This window comes from Caloenas nicobarica, chromosome 4 (genome assembly GCF_036013445.1).
Source record: "Caloenas nicobarica isolate bCalNic1 chromosome 4, bCalNic1.hap1, whole genome shotgun sequence".
Taxonomy (NCBI): Eukaryota; Metazoa; Chordata; class Aves; order Columbiformes; family Columbidae; genus Caloenas; species Caloenas nicobarica.
In genome coordinates, this window is record NC_088248.1 from 8,575,164 (window position 1) to 8,598,348 (window position 23,185).

General features: G+C 39.5%; 1 protein-coding gene across 1 annotated transcript in view; it reads left to right on the forward strand.

Moving 5' to 3' along the window:
* The window catches only part of ENPEP (glutamyl aminopeptidase), a 35,057-nt gene extending 12,491 nt beyond the window's left edge, over positions 1 to 22,566 (forward strand). Inside the window, exons 4-20 of the mRNA XM_065634404.1 lie at positions 38 to 158; positions 2,295 to 2,449; positions 3,076 to 3,189; positions 4,880 to 5,014; positions 8,291 to 8,356; positions 9,719 to 9,784; positions 11,041 to 11,192; positions 14,553 to 14,632; positions 16,390 to 16,517; positions 16,632 to 16,687; positions 17,512 to 17,662; positions 18,730 to 18,803; positions 18,898 to 18,999; positions 19,109 to 19,279; positions 21,156 to 21,296; positions 22,110 to 22,188; positions 22,417 to 22,566. Of these exons, the coding sequence (XP_065490476.1) occupies positions 38 to 158; positions 2,295 to 2,449; positions 3,076 to 3,189; positions 4,880 to 5,014; positions 8,291 to 8,356; positions 9,719 to 9,784; positions 11,041 to 11,192; positions 14,553 to 14,632; positions 16,390 to 16,517; positions 16,632 to 16,687; positions 17,512 to 17,662; positions 18,730 to 18,803; positions 18,898 to 18,999; positions 19,109 to 19,279; positions 21,156 to 21,296; positions 22,110 to 22,188; positions 22,417 to 22,566 (1,941 nt within the window). The remainder of the gene's footprint in view (positions 1 to 37; positions 159 to 2,294; positions 2,450 to 3,075; positions 3,190 to 4,879; positions 5,015 to 8,290; positions 8,357 to 9,718; positions 9,785 to 11,040; positions 11,193 to 14,552; positions 14,633 to 16,389; positions 16,518 to 16,631; positions 16,688 to 17,511; positions 17,663 to 18,729; positions 18,804 to 18,897; positions 19,000 to 19,108; positions 19,280 to 21,155; positions 21,297 to 22,109; positions 22,189 to 22,416) is intronic.
* The last annotated feature ends 619 nt before the right edge of the window (positions 22,567 to 23,185 follow it).

A 23,185-nucleotide genomic window follows, 5' to 3' on the forward strand; every position in this document is an offset into this window, starting at 1 on the left:
CTGAAGACTGCTCTGATTGTCTCTCTCTATTTTACAGCTGAGAGTTTACGCCCAGCCACTGCAATTACACACAGCAGAGTATGCAGCAAATGTAACAAAAATTATATTCGACTTCTTTGAAGAGTACTTTAATTTGAGCTATTCTCTTCCAAAACTAGGTGATTATTAATACTTATATTTTTTCCTTTTGCTAATTTACTGTCATGATTATGTTTCTCCTACAGGGCTTTGGTGGAAAACAGCATGAAAGCATTTGGTTGCTAACTGCTGATATTATGTCAGGATGTTTTAAAACTGTACCCATGTAGTTCAAGATGTTCTTAAATGTCATGATGGGAGGGCTGGTCTCAGTTACAGTTTAATTACCAGTTCTCACAGTTCAGTTTGCTGAAGCGCTGGTCCTGGCATGGTTATTTTAAAGTGTCTTGTGGAAAATCAGGGGAAGCATTGGTGTCATCAGCAAAGGAACATCATGAGCTGAAATAGAGCCAGGAGAAGTTTGAGAAAAATATGTACCACTTCCATGGGAACTTGTGGACAAAAGTCAGCAGTGAGATAAGTGAAGATGTAAACTGCCAGAGAGTATGTCATACTATTTGTTAACCTTAGTGCAAAGTGGGCGTGTATCCACTTCTTAGAAAGAAAGATGAGCATGGTCCAGCACATAATCTGTAGTTTCTACTGCTGGGCTAAATAAAGACCCAGAGCTAAACAAGAATGGGCATGATGTCAAATTTCGCCCATGGTTACAAAACAAGTAAAGAAAAAGTCGTGCGCTTGGGCATCCTTTAGCTCGGCCTATCTGGACTCTGGATCTGATTTGTGCAGTTTGAACTAATAAAGTTGGGAACGTAATCAGAGAGTTGGAAATTCCCCCTCCTAAGACTTCCAAAGAGGTAATTCAGTTAGGCTCATGAATTTAAAAAGATGAAAAAGTATTAACTATAAACAAATTAGGGCAATGTATTGGGGAAAGAAAACCCCAAAACTTTGAAGACGATTAACAGTGCTATGCAAACTTTTTATTGGCTATTCATACATGCACCTGTCAGGCTAACTTGTGTTACTTTAACAACAGAGTTTTACCTCCTCCTTTCAAAACATCATCTGAGTTTAGTGTAAAGCTTTGTTTGCATTTCAATGACAACTGAATTAGAGAAACCAGTACAACATGTTGTTTTTTCACACACTGGTCCCCAGTAACAATTGGGACCATATCTCACCTATGTTTCATATTCAAACTTTCATTTCCATAAAACCCTGGTGACTTGACCACATCAGCATATGGATAAGGGTCTGTCTGCACTTCAGTGTGGACTGGTAACTCCAGGTCAGCACTATCATAGGGTAGATGCTTTTGTCGATTTTATACTGTTTTTCTCAGAACGTCTATTTTTTGGATCACAAATCTTGACTTACTATGTTGTTCCCTCAGTATTAGAAGTCATCTAGACCAAACTTGATGAATCAAAGGTCTTTCATTTAAATATTGTATTTCACATTGATTTATGGCTTCTAGCATTGCCGTTCTCCTTGTGATCCTTATTTTGATGTTAGTGAAGCCCTTGCGAGACTATCAGCTTTGATTCTATAGTCAAGTTGTTTAAATTAAAATAATTAATTCATATCCTCTGTTAAGGTGGAGTGAGGCTTGTTCGTTCTATTCAGTTTTAGATCTATCTGTAGTTTTTCACTAACTCACATAGAAAGGCTGTGGTCATTATCTGCAGAAGAAAATGCCAGTCCAATTGAGTCCACAATTCTCATTTAAATTTCTATTGATTACTGACCATAAACGAGTGACCCCCACAAATTGCCAGGCTAGAAGTAGATGTTGTTCACTGCATGGGGAATTTATTTCAGTTAATGTGTTAATAAATATTTTTAATACAACAGCGTGACAAACAATGACACGCCTCATTATGCTACAGATAGTTTCGGGAGGTTTACTGCATACAGCACATCCCTAGACAATACTATTAATTTCTGGAGCCCAAATTAAGTATGTATGATACACATGCTCCCAGGAGGTGGCACAGCATCACCTTGCAGGACAGATCCTCAGCTAGTGCAGCTGATCCCAGCTCTATTCATCTCAGCAGAGCCAGGGTGCTGCTAACAGCTGCTGCAGGCCAGTTCCCTGCTTCTTAAATACAGGTGACGGGGCTGCAGCCCACGGCTCTAAGTCAGAACCACAAATCATAAACAAAACAGCTTGTGAATATACAGAAAGAGGACAAGATAAGGGGCGCAAAGAATACAGTGGTAAACATGTTCTCTTTCTTTCAATGTAGATAAAATAGCTATTCCAGATTTCGGGACAGGCGCTATGGAGAACTGGGGGCTGATCACATACAGAGAAACAAACCTGCTGTATGATCCTGACGAGTCAGCCTCTTCCAACCAACAGAGAGTAGCTGCAGTGATAGCCCATGAGCTCGTGCATCAGGTACGTTTTGGGACATGATTCATTTTTACAGCGCTTCAAATGTGGAGTCACACCATTTTAATCTTGGAAATACTGCCATTAACTCCATCTCAAGATCTTCTACGTACGCTCACAATTCGATTACAAAGTATCGTATTAAAATAGGAAACTGTTAGAGCTTTAAAGTACCTTCACTACTGCCTCAAATTTTTCTTAGGAAGCTAGATGCTTGGGTGCCGACTATGAGCCAGCTTACGAAAATCTGTCTGAAATGTCTCAAAGGAACTAATTTGCATTTGCAGATGTCTCTCTCAGGCAAGCAAATAGGGACAACTATACACTGTGGAGGCTGTCTGAAAACATATCCTTAAAAGCACAAATCAGCAAATCAAGAGGAAGAAACTAAAAATATTTTCAGTGGCACATGAATCATTAGCAACCTCCTCAGTAACCTGTAATTTTATAATAAAAATGATGTTTCAACACAAGGCAAGGCCTGAATTCCTATCTAAATGACAGAATTATAATTTTCATCTGGTAACAGGAATAAAAGTGAACAAATAAATTTTCTACATGGAAATGTGAGATACTGAAAGGTACGTTTACCATTTAGCTAACACTACCTCTTTCAATGTTTATCATTGTAGTGGTTTGGAAATATTGTGACCATGGACTGGTGGGATGACCTGTGGTTAAATGAAGGATTTGCCAGTTATTTTGAGTTCCTGGGAGTAAATGCTGCAGAATCAGATTGGCAAATGGTAATTATTTCTGTCTTTTGGAGGGTGGGCAGGGCTGAGGGAGTGTTTTGGAAGGGGGTAGAGGTTAGACAAAGATGATGAAGACTTAAAGTATATTTATGGAAAACTAACATAATACAGTGTGACGTAAACAAAAAGTTGGTTTAAAATTTTCCATGTACCTATGCTATGGTCTAAAACTAGCCAAAGTAAACTTCATTAAGTATTGCTCTGCAGGGAAAAGTCATTCTTTTTTAACAAGTGAGTCAAGTGTTTGGTTATTTTTATGGCAAATAATACCTTGGTGGATTCTGGACAGAGCCTTAATAATTTTGCAAGGTCTAACTCTGAAAGACAGAGATTCTCCTTTATCTTTTATATTTAGTTGGGCTGTAGTGTCTCTTCATGAGACACGTCTTAGGATCATTATCCAGCCTGGTGAGGGCTGGGAACCTGGGCCCGTCTTCATAGCTTGGGCTATACATCAAGGAAAATATCAGATCCCCCATTCAGCTGCTGCCAGCATTTTAAGTGTCATTTCAAATGCTCCAACTCACACAATCTCTACTCCGCACAGTGCAAAAACAGGTAGTGACAGTGGATGGCCCACAACGCTGCCTGTGCAGCAAAACCAACTCCAAACACTTTAAGGGGGTTGCAGGCAAAGAGAGTAGCTTTAAATATGCATTATACTCTGACAAATACTAACAGAGTGTGAATAAAGGGAGGTTTCTTGCTTTCTCCTTGCTCCCCTCCCAAACAGATGTGATGGCGCATACATAGCATGCGTATTTCCCCCAGCTGTCCCGTTGTAACGAGATTCTGGATACTAGAAAATATGTAACATAGGACAGTAGAAGGAATCAGGGTAGGTTTTGCATAGGTTGAGCTTGTTGTCAAAATCTACTGAGCCTAGTAACTTTAGAAGCAGGCAGTGTTTACTCAGTGCCTCACCTGCCTCCCTCCCTGCTCCCCATAAATATCTCTTCTCATCCATGTTACCTGAGGCTGAGAACAAAATCATTCCTAGATCACATCTTTTACATTTTGAAGTAGGAGATCTGTTGTGCTACCTACATAAGTAAAATTTTATTACTGAGCCTAAAATTTAGAAGACCCTTTTGTATCTAGACACCACGTTTATTTAAGATATAGAGCCATTTCAGTGTTACCTTCCTAGTGAATATTAGAAGAGAAAAACTAAATAGAAATTTAGACTTTTTTGGTCAATATTGATTAGGAAGTAGGGGAATTTTGACTGCATCTCACTTGATATTTTAAAAAATTATGATCACTTTTTAAAAGTTATAAACCTTGGGATGGGGAATCCTGCCTTCTTCCTCCTTTCTTCCCTTCCTCCCCAGCTCCTTTTTCACAAGAGGTGCCCATAATGCTTTGCAGATATTGTCACACTGCTGAAATTGGTAATACAGGTTCCTTTTTTGCCTACTGACTTTCGTTTTTGATGTAGTTGTTGTTATGATACACATGGGAAAACAGGATTTTTCAAATGGTAATTTATGTTAGTTAAGGAAAATATGTATCCCTTCCCCTCAGACATAAAGTAAGAGTTCGCAAGTCCTTCTTTAGAGGAAGTAAAATTTAATTCCAGCTGCCTCCTCCTTGAGAAGCTCAGTTCAAGCTTCTTATTTTGTGTGGTTAGGCATATAGAACTGCCTTTGTTTCTATTCTAACATCTTCTCTTTCTCAGCTTGAACAGGTTTTAGTTGATGATGTGCTTCCTGTAATGAAGGATGACTCTTTGCTGTCTTCCCACCCAATTGTGTTTGATGTGTCATCTCCAGATGAAATCACCTCTGTGTTTGATTCGATTTCCTACAGTAAGGTAAGATATCCTCCTCTCGTGACTTTGGATTCAAAGAAAGTGGAGACTTGAGAGAGAAGATAAAAGTCACAGGAGCTTGTAATCATAACTCCTAACCCACCTGGGCAGTGAAAACAGGAAAGTAACTTTTTGTCTCATGTTGCTCACATTACCTCAGCCACCCGAGAAGCCTTAGCAAAGATGGGCAACCACCAGCCTCTGCTGGCATTGTCCCTAAATTGGGAGATAACTTAGCTCCACATTTCACTGAGACTTGTGGAGCTCAGGACTGAATTGGGGTACACCTGTCTGTAGCCCAGAGATGGTAGAGGGCATCTCACTAGGTATTTGGTAAGTTTTTTGCTCATCCTTGGACTGTCCCTGTCAGTTAGTCATGAGGACCTGTGCCTATCTAGGCTCTGTCAGGAGCCAGCTGGAACCAACTGGAAGAATCCCTTGTGTCATAGGTCAGCCATCTCCCAGACCTGTTGCTTCTGACCCTCATACACCATGTTTGTGTTGCACACTCAAAATCGAGCATTATTAAATCCTACTTGTTGCATTCCCTCCAGGCTCCCATTATCAGCTAAACATAACATGTTGCATTGCCTTTAGCATTAGCTGTGCTGGAGTCTGTAGCTGTAGATATTACTTTTATTAGCTAGACTTGATCCATCCATTTCCATCAAGTTTTCTGTTTTCAATTGTTAAATCCTCTATCCAACAATACAACCAGTATTTATTGCATCATAAATGCCTCACAGTCAAATCATAAACTATGTGAAAACCTGCCTTGTGTAACACTGTTCTTAAATCAAACTAACTTAAGTCAAGAAACATACAGAGCTAAATCAAACACTCCAGACGAAAATGTATTTTAGTGGTGAACTAAGTAAGAGACACTTTGGTATGGTCTGAAAAAAGTAATTAAGAAAAAAACCCACTAGCTTTTACTCATCATTTTTGTGCCTAGATAATTGCTACATTAACTCATTTTTTTTTAAGCTAAAACACTTGAGGACTCATGCATTGTTTGGGAACAGTCTGCTTGGGATATAATTTGGCTTGGGATATAATTTGGCTTGAATGAGAAAGTCTTTGCATAGATTTAGCTCAAATTACTGTTGGTATTTATATATAAATGCAGGACAAAATTATCTTGTTTCTTTCTGGCTTTATTTTGGCTTCTCTTTTGCATGTTTCTTATCAAAACAATCTCCTCATGATGTTATTCATCACTAAACAAATAAAGCATAATTTAGAATGTTCTCTGTTAGTTTTACCAGAGAAATTACAGGGTTTATATAATCCTAAAACTCCAATGAATTGCCTAAGGCTCTGTGGAGTCATTGCGGTGGATTCTCTAAGGGAACCTCTGACTGCTTTATGATTGGTAGGGCGTTACGCACCGAGGAAAGATGTACTCCAGTAGAGCTGGTGACTACACAATTAATGTATATAATGCTTTAAATCCACTCTTAAAAAGTAGTTGTATCTCAACTCTTTTCCAGTTTAATCTTCTCTCTTAGGGTGAAAAATTTAGTTAAAGTAACAATGAGGTTTTTTTCTTTGGAAGTTCAAACATTGATTACCTTTTCAGGAAACAGATACTTAAGTTCTGCTAGAAATTGGGTCTTGGATCCCCACATTTTTGGAACCTCCCAGTTAAAGGAGCTTAGGACTGAATATTCCACATTTCTGCTACATAAAAGCTCGTCATATACTTGGCAATTACTACGGCTTTCTAGGAGAAGTTATGTGGGTGTTGAGAAAAGACTTCCCCCATATCCCCTTTAGACAAGGTCAACTATTCAAGCCAAGGTCGCTCTTTTGAACCTTCCCAAATAGTTACGGAAAGTTATGGAAACACTGGCGTTCCTGTAACTGGTGGTTTTGTTAGCATGAGTTTTTCTCAAACATATTCATGGATTGTAGAGGAGGGAAAGGAGTAGGAGAAAGAGACTGAAAAGTGGTAGCATAAGATGCAAGGAGCTAACTATACATTGCAATTTAAAGCAAAAGAAACTTCCACTGCACGCAAACGCATCCACAAATGTGTATTTCTTCTCTGATTTCTAATATAAATGAGAGAAGGTGGTCTACAAGAGGTGATAGTGGATAAGAAGTGTCTGATAGACAAAAGTGAGGGACTGAGATACCCTAGTGCACACACATGACTTTGTGATCACCATTGATCATAAGTAAGCTTCTGATTACCACTAATGGATACCTGTTCTAAATTTCACTGAATAATTTTTTAATGACATTTTGTGGCAAACACATTAAATTATTGTGTCAGAAAAGAGTCGTCTGCCGACCACCTTGACTCTGCACCAATTATCTGGAGAGCACTCCGAGGCACATCTGTTCAAATAGTCCCTCTGCTGTGACTCATGCAGTCAAGTTGATATTCTCAGACACGTAAATAGGGGAGACAGGATTTACTGAGAATTCAGATAACATTCTTGTTTTCATGGAACAACTGGATTTTTAAACCATTCATAGAATTAGGTTCTCAGCTGTGCTATGATTTAGTCTGGAGTATGAAAACACGCTAATTCTAAAATCCTATTTTGCATTCTAGATTGTGTTTGCACGGCTTTTTTTTTTTTAAATATTTTGTGCCCACTCTGTTCTTTGTTCCACATGACTCTTCTGCTTCTCTATTCTCTCTTCTGTCTTCCCTTTGTTGCTCTCTTCTTTCAAGGTCCTAATTGTTGGTTTGGGTTTTTTTCTTTGACACCCAAGTAAATAACTTCTCCAATCCCAGTTCTACCCTGCTTCAGAGGCCAACACTCTTCCACCAGTCCTCAGCAGAGTTCATTCTGAATCTTGAGATGGCATCTCCACCATGTAAAGTCCCAGACTTGCAGCATTTCTGAAGCTGGGTGCTCAGCAGAAATCAGTTCCTCTATCAGGCTGTGCTGCCGGTCAGGGCTGGTTCCCCAGCTGCCCTGTCCTGTTCAAAGTGGCACAGGGAGCCCCACTCGCACAAACCAGCAGAGTGGTGGCACAGTGACCCCCAGCAGCAGGGCTCGGGAGCCCTTGTGCTAGCAGAGCTGAACTTGGAAATGGGCATCTGATCCCAGCTGAAGACCAGCTCTCACATCCAGAATTAAGCTCCAGCAGGCAGGCATGCTGTGTACGAAGGAATTAGAAAAACCACTTCCTTAGTCAGATGGATGGATTCTATTTTTGCTTTATAAAATATTCATTCACATGTTCCTTTTTAGGAGAACAGATATCCAGTGTTAGAGCAGCATGGAATGACCTTCTCCCCTTTCCCTTTGTCCTCAGGGTGCATCAATCCTCAGAATGCTTCAAGACTGGATTACACCAGATATCTTCCAGAAAGGCTGTCAGGTAAGGGTGGCACCAAAATATACCAGAAATGCAGCTCATCCCCACGCAACAGTAGCAAAGCCATTATTCAAAAAGTGCATATCAGAGATCCTGGTATTAGTAGCAAAAGTATTTAATTCATTTCAGTATTGAGTGGACAACATCAAGGGGAAGAACTTTCACACTCCCACAGAAGCAGGAATATGAACTGCATGAAGATTTGATAGCCCGCCAGTGACAACCTGAATTCATAACAGCTTTTAGTGGAGAAACCTCCTCCACCCTGCTGTCATCCTGTTGTCAGCTAGGAACACCCGTTCAGTTGTATGTAGCTTCATATGGCCACAGTCCTCCAACCCACCCAAGCCTGCTACGCAGTCTTATATCTTACAAGCTCATCCATGCCCTGAGACCTGATGCTGGAGCACCCACCCCTAGAAAGCCAAGGGAACAGGGAGCAGAAAAGAGAGGTTGCACAGTTCGTAGTCCTTTCTCGTGGAAAATAAAACATGATGCTACAAAACAGGAGAAAGGACCCCTCCCAGAAAGAGGACGTTATTTGTCCTTTCCTCTGAACCAACATCTGTCATCTCTGAAGAGTTACAGCACAGATTTACCACATTTGTTCTTCCCTTCTTCCTGGAGAGCACTTTTGTGGGCTGCTACAAGATGGTTGTATTTTCCTTTATTTTTCCTGTCTTATATTCAATCAGAACAGTTTCCCAAGATGGGAAAATATAGCCACCTTGTCCACAAGAGTGTAATAATTCCCTTCAGAGCCTTCAAGAACATTAAAGTAGTTAACTGTGGCTAACAGTGAAACAAGCAGCACCATCTACTGACTAAACATCATCAGGATCCAGATAACAGGGTAGGAAAGCACTCCTTAAGCAACCATGTAAGACACAGGGCAGGAATAGTGTTTAGGAGGTGCAAACACTTAGCTGAATATCATTATTCCTTGTAATGGTCCTTTTGATTACAACCAAGAGGTGATCAGACTTTTCTACTTCCACTCAGAGTTCACAGCTACTGAAATCTCCTGAAATAGCTTCCTCCTTCTAAACAGCCTCTTACATTAGACAGAAATTTGCAACAGGGTATGTTGTCGTCCATTTCAACAAAATACAAAGAACTCTCGAAGTACAAATTTATTTCATACTAAGTTACACTGGAAAATGCTGACTTCTAACATTACAGGATACATCGGAAAGCAAAGGAACTTCATCAGCTGAATATTGATCCATTTAACCTCCTACTCACAATATGACCTCTCATGGGTGGATACTCTGTACAACTGATCCTCTTTGAATATGTGTATTGTTTTCATAGGTAAAGAAGAAAGACCTGGTAGTATTTTCACAGTCTTCTACCTCTCTCTAGGCATATTTGAAGAAATACCATTTCCAGAATGCCAAGACAGAACAATTTTGGGAAGCTCTGGAAGAGGTAAGTTTTGCAGCATCTCAAACCCTTGCTAAACAAATGCTACATTTCTCGCCCACTGATTTCAGCTTGCCAAACTTCTTATATTCTGCAGCTTTTCTGTCAGTAAGAGATCACAAGCTAGGCAGCCTCCTAGTATATTCCAACATATCTTATTTCTAGCAAATATATATTATTTCCTCTTTTTTTGGCACAAAACCCTGGGAATGGAATAAGACACAAGAAAGGAGGCCTTACTAACAAACAGCCTGTTACTGAAACACTCTCCTGCAACACAAACTTATTTCATGGGTGAAAACACCCCTCAGCCACCACACACATGCACCATATACTCTCCCTTATCTGTAACCAGATTCAACTGTTTGAAACCTCTCAACAGTATTCATTCTCAAGTAATTTTGGTGCTTATCTCTGTCTCTAGCTTCTGAGTCCCAGTTGGGTCATTTTCTGTGCTACCATTTTCTGATCTTTCCTTTTCCTTGAGGCTGGGTTGCTTCTTTCCATCTGCCTCATTACCCCCAGAAGCCCACCTGTATACTACCAGCTTCTTCCCATGATGATATTTCCTTTCCTTCCACCACTGTGGATGCTCACACAGCCCAAGTTGTACTTCTTTGTCTCCTTTCAGTTTCCCACCTTCTCCTTGGTCCCAGACTTCTTCCTGCTCTCTCTCTGGTGCTCTGCATCTTCACGTCACCTACCTCATCTGAAGAGGGAAACAGTGACCTCAGCTCCCTTCCATCACAGGTGGCATCCTGGGGAGGCAGTGGGAGTATCCTCCAGCTCCAGTCTCTAAGACAGAAGTTCACAGTATATAAAATGAATGAAATTTTACATTAGTGCAGCTGCTGGTCCTTAATACTGGCTCCTGCTTCACACTCAAATCAGGGCATGCTGCAAGAATTCTGGCTTTGGAAAGTCTCTTTATGTCCTTTCTGTTCTGTTTGGTTATTTCCTCAGAAAAAAATAGAGAGATCTTAGAGTGCGTAAGTGGCCTCAAAGGTTCCTCAGTATTTCTTGTCCATGTTACTGACCAGTCTCCTGCTCGCATACTTCTCATGTCCTTTGTCCATGTTCAAGTTTCCAGCTCATTCCTTCTTTCAATGACAGGCACCATCAAAGGATTTAATGGAGTATTTTTTGTACTGAACTTGCTCTCTGCCCATTTCTGCTCTTCTTCCTCTAATATCAGAGATAATTTTTTTTCCTCTTTGGACTGAACTTGCTTTTTCACTGAAACCTTCTCCCACCATTCATAGACAAGTAATAAACCCGTGAAGGAAGTCATGGACACATGGACTAGGCAAATGGGTTACCCTGTTTTGGAGATGGGAAGTAATTCAGTATTCACACAGAAACGTTTTCTCTTGGACCCCAATGCAAATGCTTCTGATCCTCCTTCTGATCTTGGGTAAGTTCCTGCTGTAAATGTCTATCCAAAACAGGCAGAAATATTGTACAGATACTCTCTTCAGCTGACATACAAGTAGGAAGTGTCATACCCATTCTTGCTAAATTTACTCTTAGCATTTGTTTTTAAAAAGAAACCAACAGGAAGTTAGATACAAATATTTCAAGTTTAGGACAGCATCAGCCCTTTGTCTCAGGGTTTCTTTCTCAAACATGGCAGAGTAAAATTGGACAGAGTCCCTCAGAAAATTTTCTTTCCACACACAGACAGCTTAGATGATTGCAAGTCATCCATTGAATGACTGCAAATGATAGCCAGACTAAGGAAAACTGACAGAAAATTGTCTCTGTCCAGAAACCAGATACCATGATCCAGGTATTTTATACCACAGTAACTTATTCCTTTTCCTATATGGTATAGGATCTATAATACATCACAGGGTCTTCACCTACAATACAGTGTCTTCTCTATATGTCTTTAAAACATGAGTTACTGCGAAATAGCTAGTCGTGTATAAACGTTATTAATTTGCATTGTGAAGCAATTTATTTCCTTTTTAACTCAGGATGCTATTGCCTAATTTTATCCATCCAAAAGATGGTTATCTAGTCAAAGTTAGACATCTTGGGCTCTCATGTGGCTGGACAGCCAGCTGCAGACATTCTTCTGCCCTATTCAGGACAGGTAGGATACTGTACAGAAGCATATCTCTTAACTAACAGATGACTAACCTGAGGGGAGATGAACCTACCTGTGGGGTGATGGACTTGCACAGAAAAATGGCTCGGCTGCACCATGGCATTAACCAGCTGAATAACTGCTCAGATCTGGCACTGTGGATATTCTTAGCCAGCCCAAATTTTGAGGCAATACAACTTTGCTAACATTTCAGTGAAAGAGATTCAATTTAACCCATATTAGGCAAGTCTCATTCCTTGAACTATACCAATCAACTACACCAGTAAAACTTGCCTATATGAACCAGAACTAAATCTATCCAAATGCAATTTTCCATTAGCTTCTACTAGTTATTTTGATACGAAAAGCAGGGACAAGGAGAAAATCAAGAAACAGCTGTGGCCACTTGAATTCATTCTGATTAAACAGAAAAATCTTGAGCAATGAGAAGGCCCATGGTATTGGCAGTTTTGGATAGGTATCAAAAGAGTGGCGATGAGATAATTTTGCAATTTTGTATTTATCCCAATACAAGCAGAAAAGTTTGCAGGCTTTTTAAGTAACTCTAGCTGCAAACCACAGCACTGTGCCTTCTGAAGGCTGGTGTTATAGACTATTCAGGCAAAAATACTTCTTTGTGTTAAAAATGTTGACTAATTGTGCTGTGCTCTGAGGTAGCAGACTCAGGAATCTTACTTTTGCTTGACTTCAGTCAAGAGTTACAGTACATCACATTTGTCATTTCTTGAGTAGAAATCCCAAAACTGTTCCTAACCTAATCTGTCAAGAAGCTGAGCTGTGCACTGTCCCCATTATTCCCAAAGTGAGAGGGGAATTTGTTTCTAAATACGTAGTTTTTGTCAAAGACTTAAAAATAAATTGCAGTAATATATATTAATGCTGATATGATCTATTCTGGAACAGACTTACTCCCTTGCCTGAAAGTCAATCCACTGAAAATCAACACCTCTTCCTTCCACCCTCAAAGACAGGGATGAGGAGGCTCCCAAAGAGGCTCTACCCCAGATAGGACTGGCCTATTTCATGTCTGGGTGTGGGGTTTTGATTTAAGCAATGAAAATTCCTTGTGTATGCTTTATTCTCTGAACACTGAAGGAACATACAAAGAAAACAAAAAAAAATCGTGTAGGTTTTCTCTTGGGGAACCTCTCTAAATTCCATGGCAGTAAACTCCATAGGAGAAATAGTAAAACCTAAAAATGTATAAATCTGTCAAGATACTTTTGTTTGGAAGATACAGAACAATAGCTGACCTTTCTTTCTGGAGGCAGCAGGAGATACCGTAGTGTTCATTTTGATATTTTCTGGAAGTTAATGACCATTCACTTAATCCAGGGCTGTAAAAAGATGACTCAGGTTTTCCTGTAGCACTTGTCACTAGGGGTTTTAAGATGGAAGAAAAATCTCCCTGGGATGGACTGTAATATGCTAACATGAAACAGCAGGTGACTGCTCAAAAGGGCTTAATAATTTTAACAGCCCTATGCCGGTGGCTCGTGGCATCCTCTGCTGCCTACCTCCCTGACTGCCGGGTCGCAGTCTCAGTCAGGCTGTGCCATGACTACCTTCCAGCCCAAATGTCTGAGCCTCGTCCTGGGCACCCCCAGACTGAGGAGCCTGAAGGTACTCAAAGAATCGAAGAGCAAGAAGTAAGGTCATATTTGGCTCCCAGTGCTTTATAATGGAGGAATTAAGGTTGCCTTGGATAAGGAAAATAAGCGGCAAAAGGCAAGAGGTCCTACTGACTGTATCGCAGTGGTTGCTTAAGTTGTTTCAGTTTTCCCATGTGTAAAAAAGGTTTTTTAATACTTAACCACTTATTTCAAGTTAGCATTGCAAAGATTAACTGGTGAATGCACAAAGCCCTAGACACATCAACATTAACACCAACACCAACCACACACAATCATCTTTTACTAAATTAATTTCTTTGTATCCTGCTAGATGATTATCTGCCATGACATGAAGATACTGTTCAGCAGGGCCACATGTTCCAGAGCTGTGTAGTACAGCATAATCGAAATTCATCCACATGGTCTTTCTCTGATTATGGGTAATGATTACCCTCTCCAGCACACAGAGTCACCAAGAGGTGAAGACTGCATTCAGAAGGAGATGGCCCTAGCAGTTCCATTGATTTTCATTTTAAAAAGAAAAAAAAAAAGTGCAGCTTTCAGATTTAACTCTAGGCATGTAATTAACACAGTACTGTATTAACTTGACTAATACATCAACGTCAGTCAATGCACAAACTCTCACGCCATTCCCTTGCTTTTGAGAACTATTGATAAATACAAAGTTTTAAGACAAGCTACTGCTATTCCCCATCACTAGAGCATGAACATGCTCAGACACTTCATAATTTTTATTTTGCTTTTCAGGGAATATATCTGTCCCAATCATACCACACGAATATCTGATATTTTGTTGCCTGAATAGAGTATCATAGCACAGAAACATCTTTACAACATAAACAACAGCTATTGGTAAAATGCTGTGTTTTTTTACACGGCATATCTGGTAAATGTATATGTACATAAGCACACAGCTGGCTTCATAAAACAAGATGTAAGCATTAAAACAAATAAAAAGATCCATTGGTGTTTTATTTTTAGTATTTGGTTTCAAATGTCATCTAATTCTCTTTCCCTTTAATTTCAGTTACAGGTGGAATATACCAGTGAAATGGAGACTTGGAACGTCAACAAATTATACTCTCTACAACATATCAGATTCTGCAGGTAAACTTCCACTTTTCTTTTAAGGGTAATGGATGGATAAAGCTTTTCAATGTCCTTAACAAGAAATAAAATACAGAATTAACTTTCATGCTTTTCAGCTTTCAGATCCAGGAACCAGCACACAGCTTGGTTGTGCTGAAGTTAGTAATCATTTCTGCAATAAGATGATTATTTCCCCTATACACATTGACATTATGGCAATTCAGGCCAAATTCAGTAAAGTGGTTAGGCATGAGTTTAAATCCAGTCCTATTCAAGGAAGCATCTAAGCATACTCTTAGTTATGATGTACTAAAATCAATGGGACTTATCTAAGCTCTCTGCCAAGTCTAAGAAAAGAGGTGAAGTGAGAAGCCGATGAATGCATCTGTGGCATGTTAAACTGGCAATCTACGTTCAGCTGAACAAGAAGAGCTACAAATGATTAAACACATTTTCTAATACTGATTTCAGGAATGGGGAAATACCTACACGGGTAGGTCAAATCTGAATTTCTCATTCTACAACTCTAGTGGCCAAAAAAGGGAAAAAATTGGGGAAAAAAAAAAAAGAAAAAGTACTAACTTTTTGAGTTTTTAAATTTCAACATATATTATAATTTCAGAAATACCACAATCAGCTCTTCTCTTCTTGTGCTTATTTGAATGTTAGCTATTTAAAATGCAATTTGTCTTTCATTCTGTTTTTTTTGGTTTGCTTTGTTTTGTTTTAACCTGGTTGCTTTTAGTACTCGTGCGAAAACAAACAGTAATGTCTTATGTCATGATACAAGTCAGAGATTAACACAAAGAAAATTTCCTTTTCTAAATTCCACACGACATTACCATGGCCTACAAGGGGCTATTAACTTGACAAAGTCTGCAAAGGCACAATTAGGTGCTTACTTCTACATCCATAAAAATCTTGGCTAGTAGGGCAAACAGCGACTGTAGGAAAAAAAATGCCTTTTAGAATACCTTGCACGGAACATGCAAACAGAAAAGTACTTTTAACCCCAGCCACCCTCAAACCACAGATTGAAGACCACTGCTTTCAATGGGCAATAGATAAACTTTCATAATTAGCAGCACCAACTCGACCAGGCCAAGCTCCTGAGAAAGGAACGTTTCTCAAGGATTCATTTTAAATGGGAAATTCCTTAAACATAAGTGCTAGAGTAAAATGTCAGCCTGTTTTGTAATTCCTTTATCTATAGCCACAGAAATTGAATCAAAGAAGAGTACAGTGAAGAAAACCCTTTAAAAGTTAGTTGAAATCTGGAGTTGGACTAAATGATCCTTGTGGGTCACTTCCAACTCAGGACATTCTATGATTCTATGAGATAAACTGAAAAAATGAAATTAACACAGGATAAAGTATGAGAATTTTAAAACTGATAGTAATCATGAGAGTGAAAAACCTTTTAAAAGAGATATTTGCAAGAACTGTTTCTTTGCAATTTCGTAGTTTTTGCAATGACACTAATTTTCACCATCCTAACTCTCATCACAGTGACCTCCATTTTAAATTTAACAAACTAGCTGGCCCAAGTAATCACACAATTCACTATTCTAAGACAAGTGTTGGCATTCATTAAAGCCTATAATAGCTTTATAATCTTTACTCACAGCCATTTAAAAATAAATAAATAATATTAAGGTTTGGATTTTGTTTTGATATACATTAAAACCAAATATTACTTTTGGAGTCAAGGAATCTCCAGTGATGTCTGTGTCATATAAGATGCACAAATTGGTCATTGTTTGTTTGTTTTGCAGGAATTACAATAACATCGACTCCTAATACTTTTGCAAACATTAATCCAGACCACATTGGATTCTATCGAGTGAATTATGATAGTGAAAGCTGGGCCAGGTTAAGCACTCTTCTAGTCAACAACTACAAAGTGAGTGTCATAACATTAACCCAGTTGGTGGGTCTCTTACAAAGGTCTGTAGAGGCTGCTTTTCCTGAAAATAATATATCTATTCTTGATCACTCTTTTCTTCTTTTCACACAGGATTTTTCAGCTGCTGATCGTGCAGGGATTTTGGATGATGCCTTTTCTTTAGCAAGGTAAACTAATTCCCTGCAGAGATTTCAATGAAAGTTTTTCACTTTCGCTTGCCTGCTAATTAGAACTCAGCTCAGGTGGCTGAAAGAAAATTTCTGAATTTGTTACAAGCCTTAATTGTTTATTGGTCTGTAGTCCTCCAAAAGAAGCAAATTCAAGTATGCATTGGCAACTTGCAGTACTAATGCAGTCAAGAGAAGTACTGCCTTTAGTTCAGTGACAGGGAAAGAAAAAAGAAAAAAAAAAGGATTGTAATTGCACAGGTCTTAGAAAGGGGTGTTTTTGCAATGTAAGTAACAATAATAGAAGCACTCCAGCAGAAGTTAGGTGTCCAGAAAATCAGAGGCATGCCTACAATGCATAGCATGGCACTAGGAAGTTACCACCTCAGCTATCTTGTTTAGAAAATCGTTTGGAAACTTCTAGCTCTTGTACTCAGCCATGGTGACACTGATAAACTTTAGGTGACTTTCTGTGACACCCTGCAAGTCTGAATCTCCTCAGCCTTTCAGGATGTCCCCAGAGCTAGCAATTCCTTTTTGTGTGACAGGAGTTAATGTCATCAGTTAAAGGCTACCCACTTGTGGGCACACTGGGCTGCTGCGTGATGAAGGCAGTGAGAGCTCCTGCAGCGAGGTGTTGACCAACAGTGATCCTCAGTGGTCTCTTTGGAAAACACCACCCAAGTTACATTCCAGCCAATTTTTCCCCCTCCCAAAATTTATTATTTCAAACCTCCTAAAGTAAATAGCGTCGTAATATCTTTAAAGAACCAAGTTCATCAAATTCATTAAAATAACAGAAGTTATGTTTTCTCCTTCTACAGACCTGGACTTGTGAATTACTCTGTTCCCCTGGAGCTCACAAAATACCTAATAAATGAAACAGACTATTTACCTTGGGATAGACTTATATCATCTGTAACTTACCTCGCAAGCATGCTTGAAGATGATACAAATCTCTATCCCCGTTTTCAGGTGACAAAGCAAAAAAAAAACATTCCTGCGTGGTATCACTGGATCTGACAATTCAGCATCTGTAACAGCAATAATATTGAAGTTCAAGTGATTTTCAATGTTGCTGAGCTATCAGTATTTACTTTTTGTTACTATACTCTGAAAGGAGGTTGTAGCATGGAGGAGGATGGTCTCTTCTCCCAAGCAGCAAGTGATAGAACAAGGCGAAATGGCCTCAAGTTGCACCAGAGGAGGTTTAGACTGGATATTAGGAAAAAGTTCTTCCCGAAAAGGGTTATCAGGCATTGGAACAAGCTGCCCAGGGAAGTGGTGGAGTCACCATCCCTGGAGGGGTTTAAAAGGTGTTTAGATGAGGTTCTCAGGGACAGGGTTTAGTGCTAGAGTTAGGTTAGGTTATGGTTGGACTTGATGATCCTGAGGGTCTCTTCCAACCAAAATGATTCTATTATTCCATGAAAAAGTGCTGAAAACTGCTTAGTACTGACCTCTGAATTACCTGGAATCTCAATTCACGACTATGCACTTGGAGGAAAGAAATTATTCCCAATTATGCTATAAGCCATCACCATAAATCACAGTACAGATGTTTGTTAGTCAAGGCTGTCTTGCATCCAATAAAGATCTATGTGTATGGCAGCGTAATCTCTGACACCTGTCCTCAGCACAAAGGACGACTACATCTCAATGTGGCAGTGGGCAGGTTTGTTAGTTGACCTAACATGCTGAACATGATTTAACGGTCACTAAAATAAGCATGACCTGAATTCAGCATTATCTCTGGAAAACAGTTGCGGTCCTGTGTCCTTGCTGTACCCCAGCCTTCATTTGAGAGCACAGACAAGGCTGGAGAGGAGCAGGTTTCCTTCGTCGTACCTGTGCATCAGTATTGCAAGCATTCAGACTTGTCATGCTGTGGTGATCCGGCAAGATTGTGCATGTGCATATTTGTGTTACTTTTTCTTTAAGATGCTAGTTCTGGGGAAAATGAAGGAGAGACAACTATGAATACAAATCTATTGTTATTTAAAGAAATCTACACAAGTAACCAACTCCCTTTTCTACCCCAGGAATATTTTCGCTCCCTGGTAAAACCCATTGTGAATCAACTGCAGTGGAATGATACTGGAGACCATTTAGAGAGGTTGAACAATCTTTTTTTTTTCTTCTCATATTGTTGATACATCCAAGGAACGCTAAGCAGTAGGAAAATATCTCTCTCCCCTTTACTTTTAAAGGCTTCTTCGTGCATCTGTTCTAGACTTTGCCTGCAGTATGGATGACACAGACTCTTTGAACAGCGCTTCTCAACTATTTGAGCAATGGCTGCAAGGAAAAATGTGAGTGTGCATGACTTCTGTGGCTGGCAAAGAACATAGCAAGTGACTTGTTCACAGACCTCAAACGGGAAAGGGGGAAGAATATTCAAGTACTGTTTCTTTATTTTAGTATTTCTGCAAATCTCCGACTCCTGGTGTATCGCTATGGAATGCAGAACTCAGGCAATGAGTCATCATGGAATTATATGTTTGAGAAATACCAAGAAACTTCATTAGCACAAGAAAAAGAAAAGCTGCTGTATGGCCTGGCGTCAGTGAAGAACATCACCCTTTTGGACAGGTGATTTAAAGACGTGCAGATTTTTCTTTCCCTACACAAGCAACTGGTCACCATTTGCTCATTCCCCTCTTTCCTCTGTTGTGTGCTGTCATTTTTGTCAGATTACAGCATGAGGAATGCAACACATTTTCACAACCAGTTATCTAACACCCCCTCTGAGATTGTACTATAGCAGAAAAAAAGGCTTGCTCCTTCAGTGGAAAGATATTGAACACAGGGTCGTTTCTGCACACAGTCAACTGCCTTCAGCTGTTTCAACAGTTTCACCCTGTGTAATTTGAGCTGCCTAATAGTAAAGCACCAGGAGAAAATTAGTCTTCTATATTTCCTCTATAATCAACGAAGTGAGGCAGGACCTCCAGAGCATTGTTAAGACCAGACTAGGAAAGGGATTTGAAATCAGCAGGAAGAATTGCTTTTGGGTGTTGCAAGTCACCCGTCATTGGCTACAAAGGGGGTTTGCTTAGACTAGATGTCTAACTTTTAAGTAGCCAAAATTAGGCAAACAACTTGGAGTAATTGTTACTAACAGAACTATGAAGGCATCCATGTGAAGTCACAATGCTCCTTGAAGACATATTCGTGCCACCATGGCAGTGCCGGGGAGCCTGGTCCAGTTCTCAGACCGGGTGACCATCTCCCCAGGCTGCTGCTCTGCACGGACACACCAGCTCCTTTCACTTTATCTGATACCTTTGCATGCAGTTGTATCATGTAGCAGAGAGGTGGGCAAACATCTTTAGCAGGGGCATTCATCACTATATTGGAGCCCTATCTAAATATCATAAGATGGAGCAGTCTCCGCCTGGAAGAAGACCAAGTTTAAACAAGATGAAACAAGGAAATATAGGAGGTTCGGGAAGAGTAAATATAAGAGTTAGTGTAACTAAAATAGTGGTAGGAAGCGGCTGTATTCCTACATTCTTGTGTCCACGACTGCCATAACCTAAAGCCATTCAATAACTAATTGCTGACATGATTAAGACATGAATTAATTCGCTAGATCAGCCTATATTTGCAGAAAATGAAAATCCCCCCTAAAGCAGGGAGAGCTTCTCTCTTAGTTTACTGTTAAAATGACAAGGAAGGGGAAAAAAGCAAACAGATTGAGAAAATTGTGCCTTACATATGGGAAAAAAGAAGGCAATCCTTAACCCCAGCACACAACAGCTCAAGGGTGTTCTTCTGCAGCTGCTCATTCCAGGCTACTCATCTCCCTGCAAACATGTGTGCTGAGGGATCCTTACACTCCATCGGTCAAAACCATTTTTGCTGTAACTAGAAGTATAACTGCAGTGCTTGCAGGCATACTGTGCCCAGATGAATTGTAGTTTTATGTGGATAAGAGTTTCAGAACAGCACAGATTTCAGTCTGAGCAAGTCATCTGCGTGTGTACTCATGGTCCCCATAAGGTCTTTATAGATTGGACTATCACTTTTTTTGGTGCTTGGCTATCCAAATAGGCTGGCCTACTGAGTGATCCAATCTTTTTTTCACTACTATTGAAATACAGGACTAACAATTGGTTTGCGCTATTTTGAAGTAACTTAGAGACATAAACCCTACTTACTTTCTGAAGATAAGCCTAACTGCTTAGGTTTCTTTCAATACAATTATCTCTTGACACAGTTTTCAACAGGTACTTATGTTTTAGATCAGTGTAGTTCACCTTTAAAATGCTGTAACCAAAAATAATATTCCTTCTTAGAAACAGGCTGTAGAGTCTGGTGGCAAATACTTGAGAAATATAGATATTAGCATGGCATAATTTATCATAATCATCAGTTAAGTTTACACCAAAAGTCTTAACTTATTATTTGCTTTCCATCATCCTTCATGAAAGGCTTTCACTGATTCTTCTGGCATTTCCCACAGGTATCTGAAATATATTTACAACACCAGCCTCATCAAAACCCAAGATGTGTTCACAGTCCTGAGATACATCTCATATAACACCTATGGGAAGACAATGGCCTGGGACTGGATACGAGTGAACTGGCAGTACTTGGTTGATAGGTACATTAATGAACTCACTGGAAACTTTAGGTCTACATCCAACCATCTATCTATCTTGTTATATTCCATACTTTTCTATATTTTCACTATACAGCTATAATAACTGGCCTTTACATAATGAAAACGGAAAGTCTATTCAATGTAGTTGTATCCACCTGCTGTGAAAAAGTACTTTGCTGCTAACTTGAAAACCATTCTTCCCCTAAATGATCACTACCAATAAATGGTGATTAAAAAGTATAGAAAGTTCTACCAAGACCATAGAAATCTGGATGGAAATTAGTCAGTTTCTCCACTCTATTGATTTCATGACAAGAAAATAGCGTATGGATTTTTTTTAATATCCTTCTAGTAGTAACAATAAGCAGCAGATGTATAGACAAGCAGTGGAAGTAATAGCAAACTTTTCATTTGCTTTTCCCTATTTGAGTGACTTCTATCTCCTTTCTTCTCCTTTCTAAGTGCCTAGTGACAACACAGAAGCGAAGTACACTTGCAAGCCTAGAGCTGTAAACTAGACAGCATTTGCATTGCTCAGCAGCAATACACCTAATTGTCAACATAAGACAATAAGTAACTAATTAAAAAGAAGAAAAATACCGCGGAAGAGATCTTTCCATCAGTAAATGTTTTCGAGAACAACACAGATATTGTATAGGAGTACTATTTTTCAAGTATTTCCAGAAATCCCAAAATATGAGTGCCTCTGTTTTACTGTAGCACAGTTAGAAACTTAAGCTTCAGATAATTACTTGTGCCTTTTCTTTTTCAACAGTTTTGTGTCAAACATCATTTATTTCATTGTTTTTCTAGATTCACTACCAATAACAGAAACCTTGGTCGAATAGTAACCATTAGCCAAAACTTCAACACCGAGCTCCAGCTTTGGCAGGTATGGTGACAGCACTTTTCTTGGTTTTAAGTCAGTATCTTTAACAATCTACTGGCCAGGAAGTTTGAATTTTTATCCTCTAAATGTGTTAAACAGTATGAGTTACTGTAAAACTACCCCAGTGCTACTAGCCTGAGCTTAAATATCTCTCCCAGCCAAAACAAAAACCACGTGCCAAATAGCAGCATTACTCGCTTCATGTCAATTCTTTTTCTCTCTCTTTTCCAGATGGAAAATTTCTTTGAGACATATCCTGATGCTGGGGCAGGAGAATTGCCCAGGAGTCAGTCAATTGAGCAGGTGAAGATCAACATTGAATGGCTAAAAGTAAACAGGGAGGAAATACGAGAGTGGATAGAACAACAACTAGGCTCTTAAAGTCTTTGTTAAAAATACCAGGCGCTCATTCTGGGCACTCAGATCCTCAGAGATATTTAACAATGTGGATTTCTCACCTTAGAGGACCAAGGCCTAATATTTTTCTCTACAAACACTCAGGAGACCACTGGTAGAGCAATATTTGTGCAGTTGCTGATCCCAGATCCTGCCAGCACTTGTGTACAAGAATAGCTTCATGTTTTGAGAGGTGAGTTTGTCTGAACAAACAGGATGAATGTTTGAAGTTACTCAAGGCACAAGTGATGGCAGAATCGGGGTCCTCACTGATCAGGCTGGTCTCATTCCTTCCACTTACTGCTCTGAAAAGCTACTTCTTGGTTCACACAGTAGTAAATCTACTACACTCAGGGATTCCTTTCCAAGTGCACCTCATAGGAGCTTTCTCCTGAAGGAAAGGGAATTAAGCAGTAGTTTTAATTTTGTCTGAAAATGATCCCCTATATTTATAGCTGTAAAAATTCTGCATTTGGGATTTAGCTTAGCACTCTGATACCACAGAAAGGCCAGTTGAGCTTCCCTCTCCATTAATTTTTGAAGTTTAACTATCAGTACACAAGGGATCAATATTATCAGCTTCTTTTTCAATGTTATTGGGATT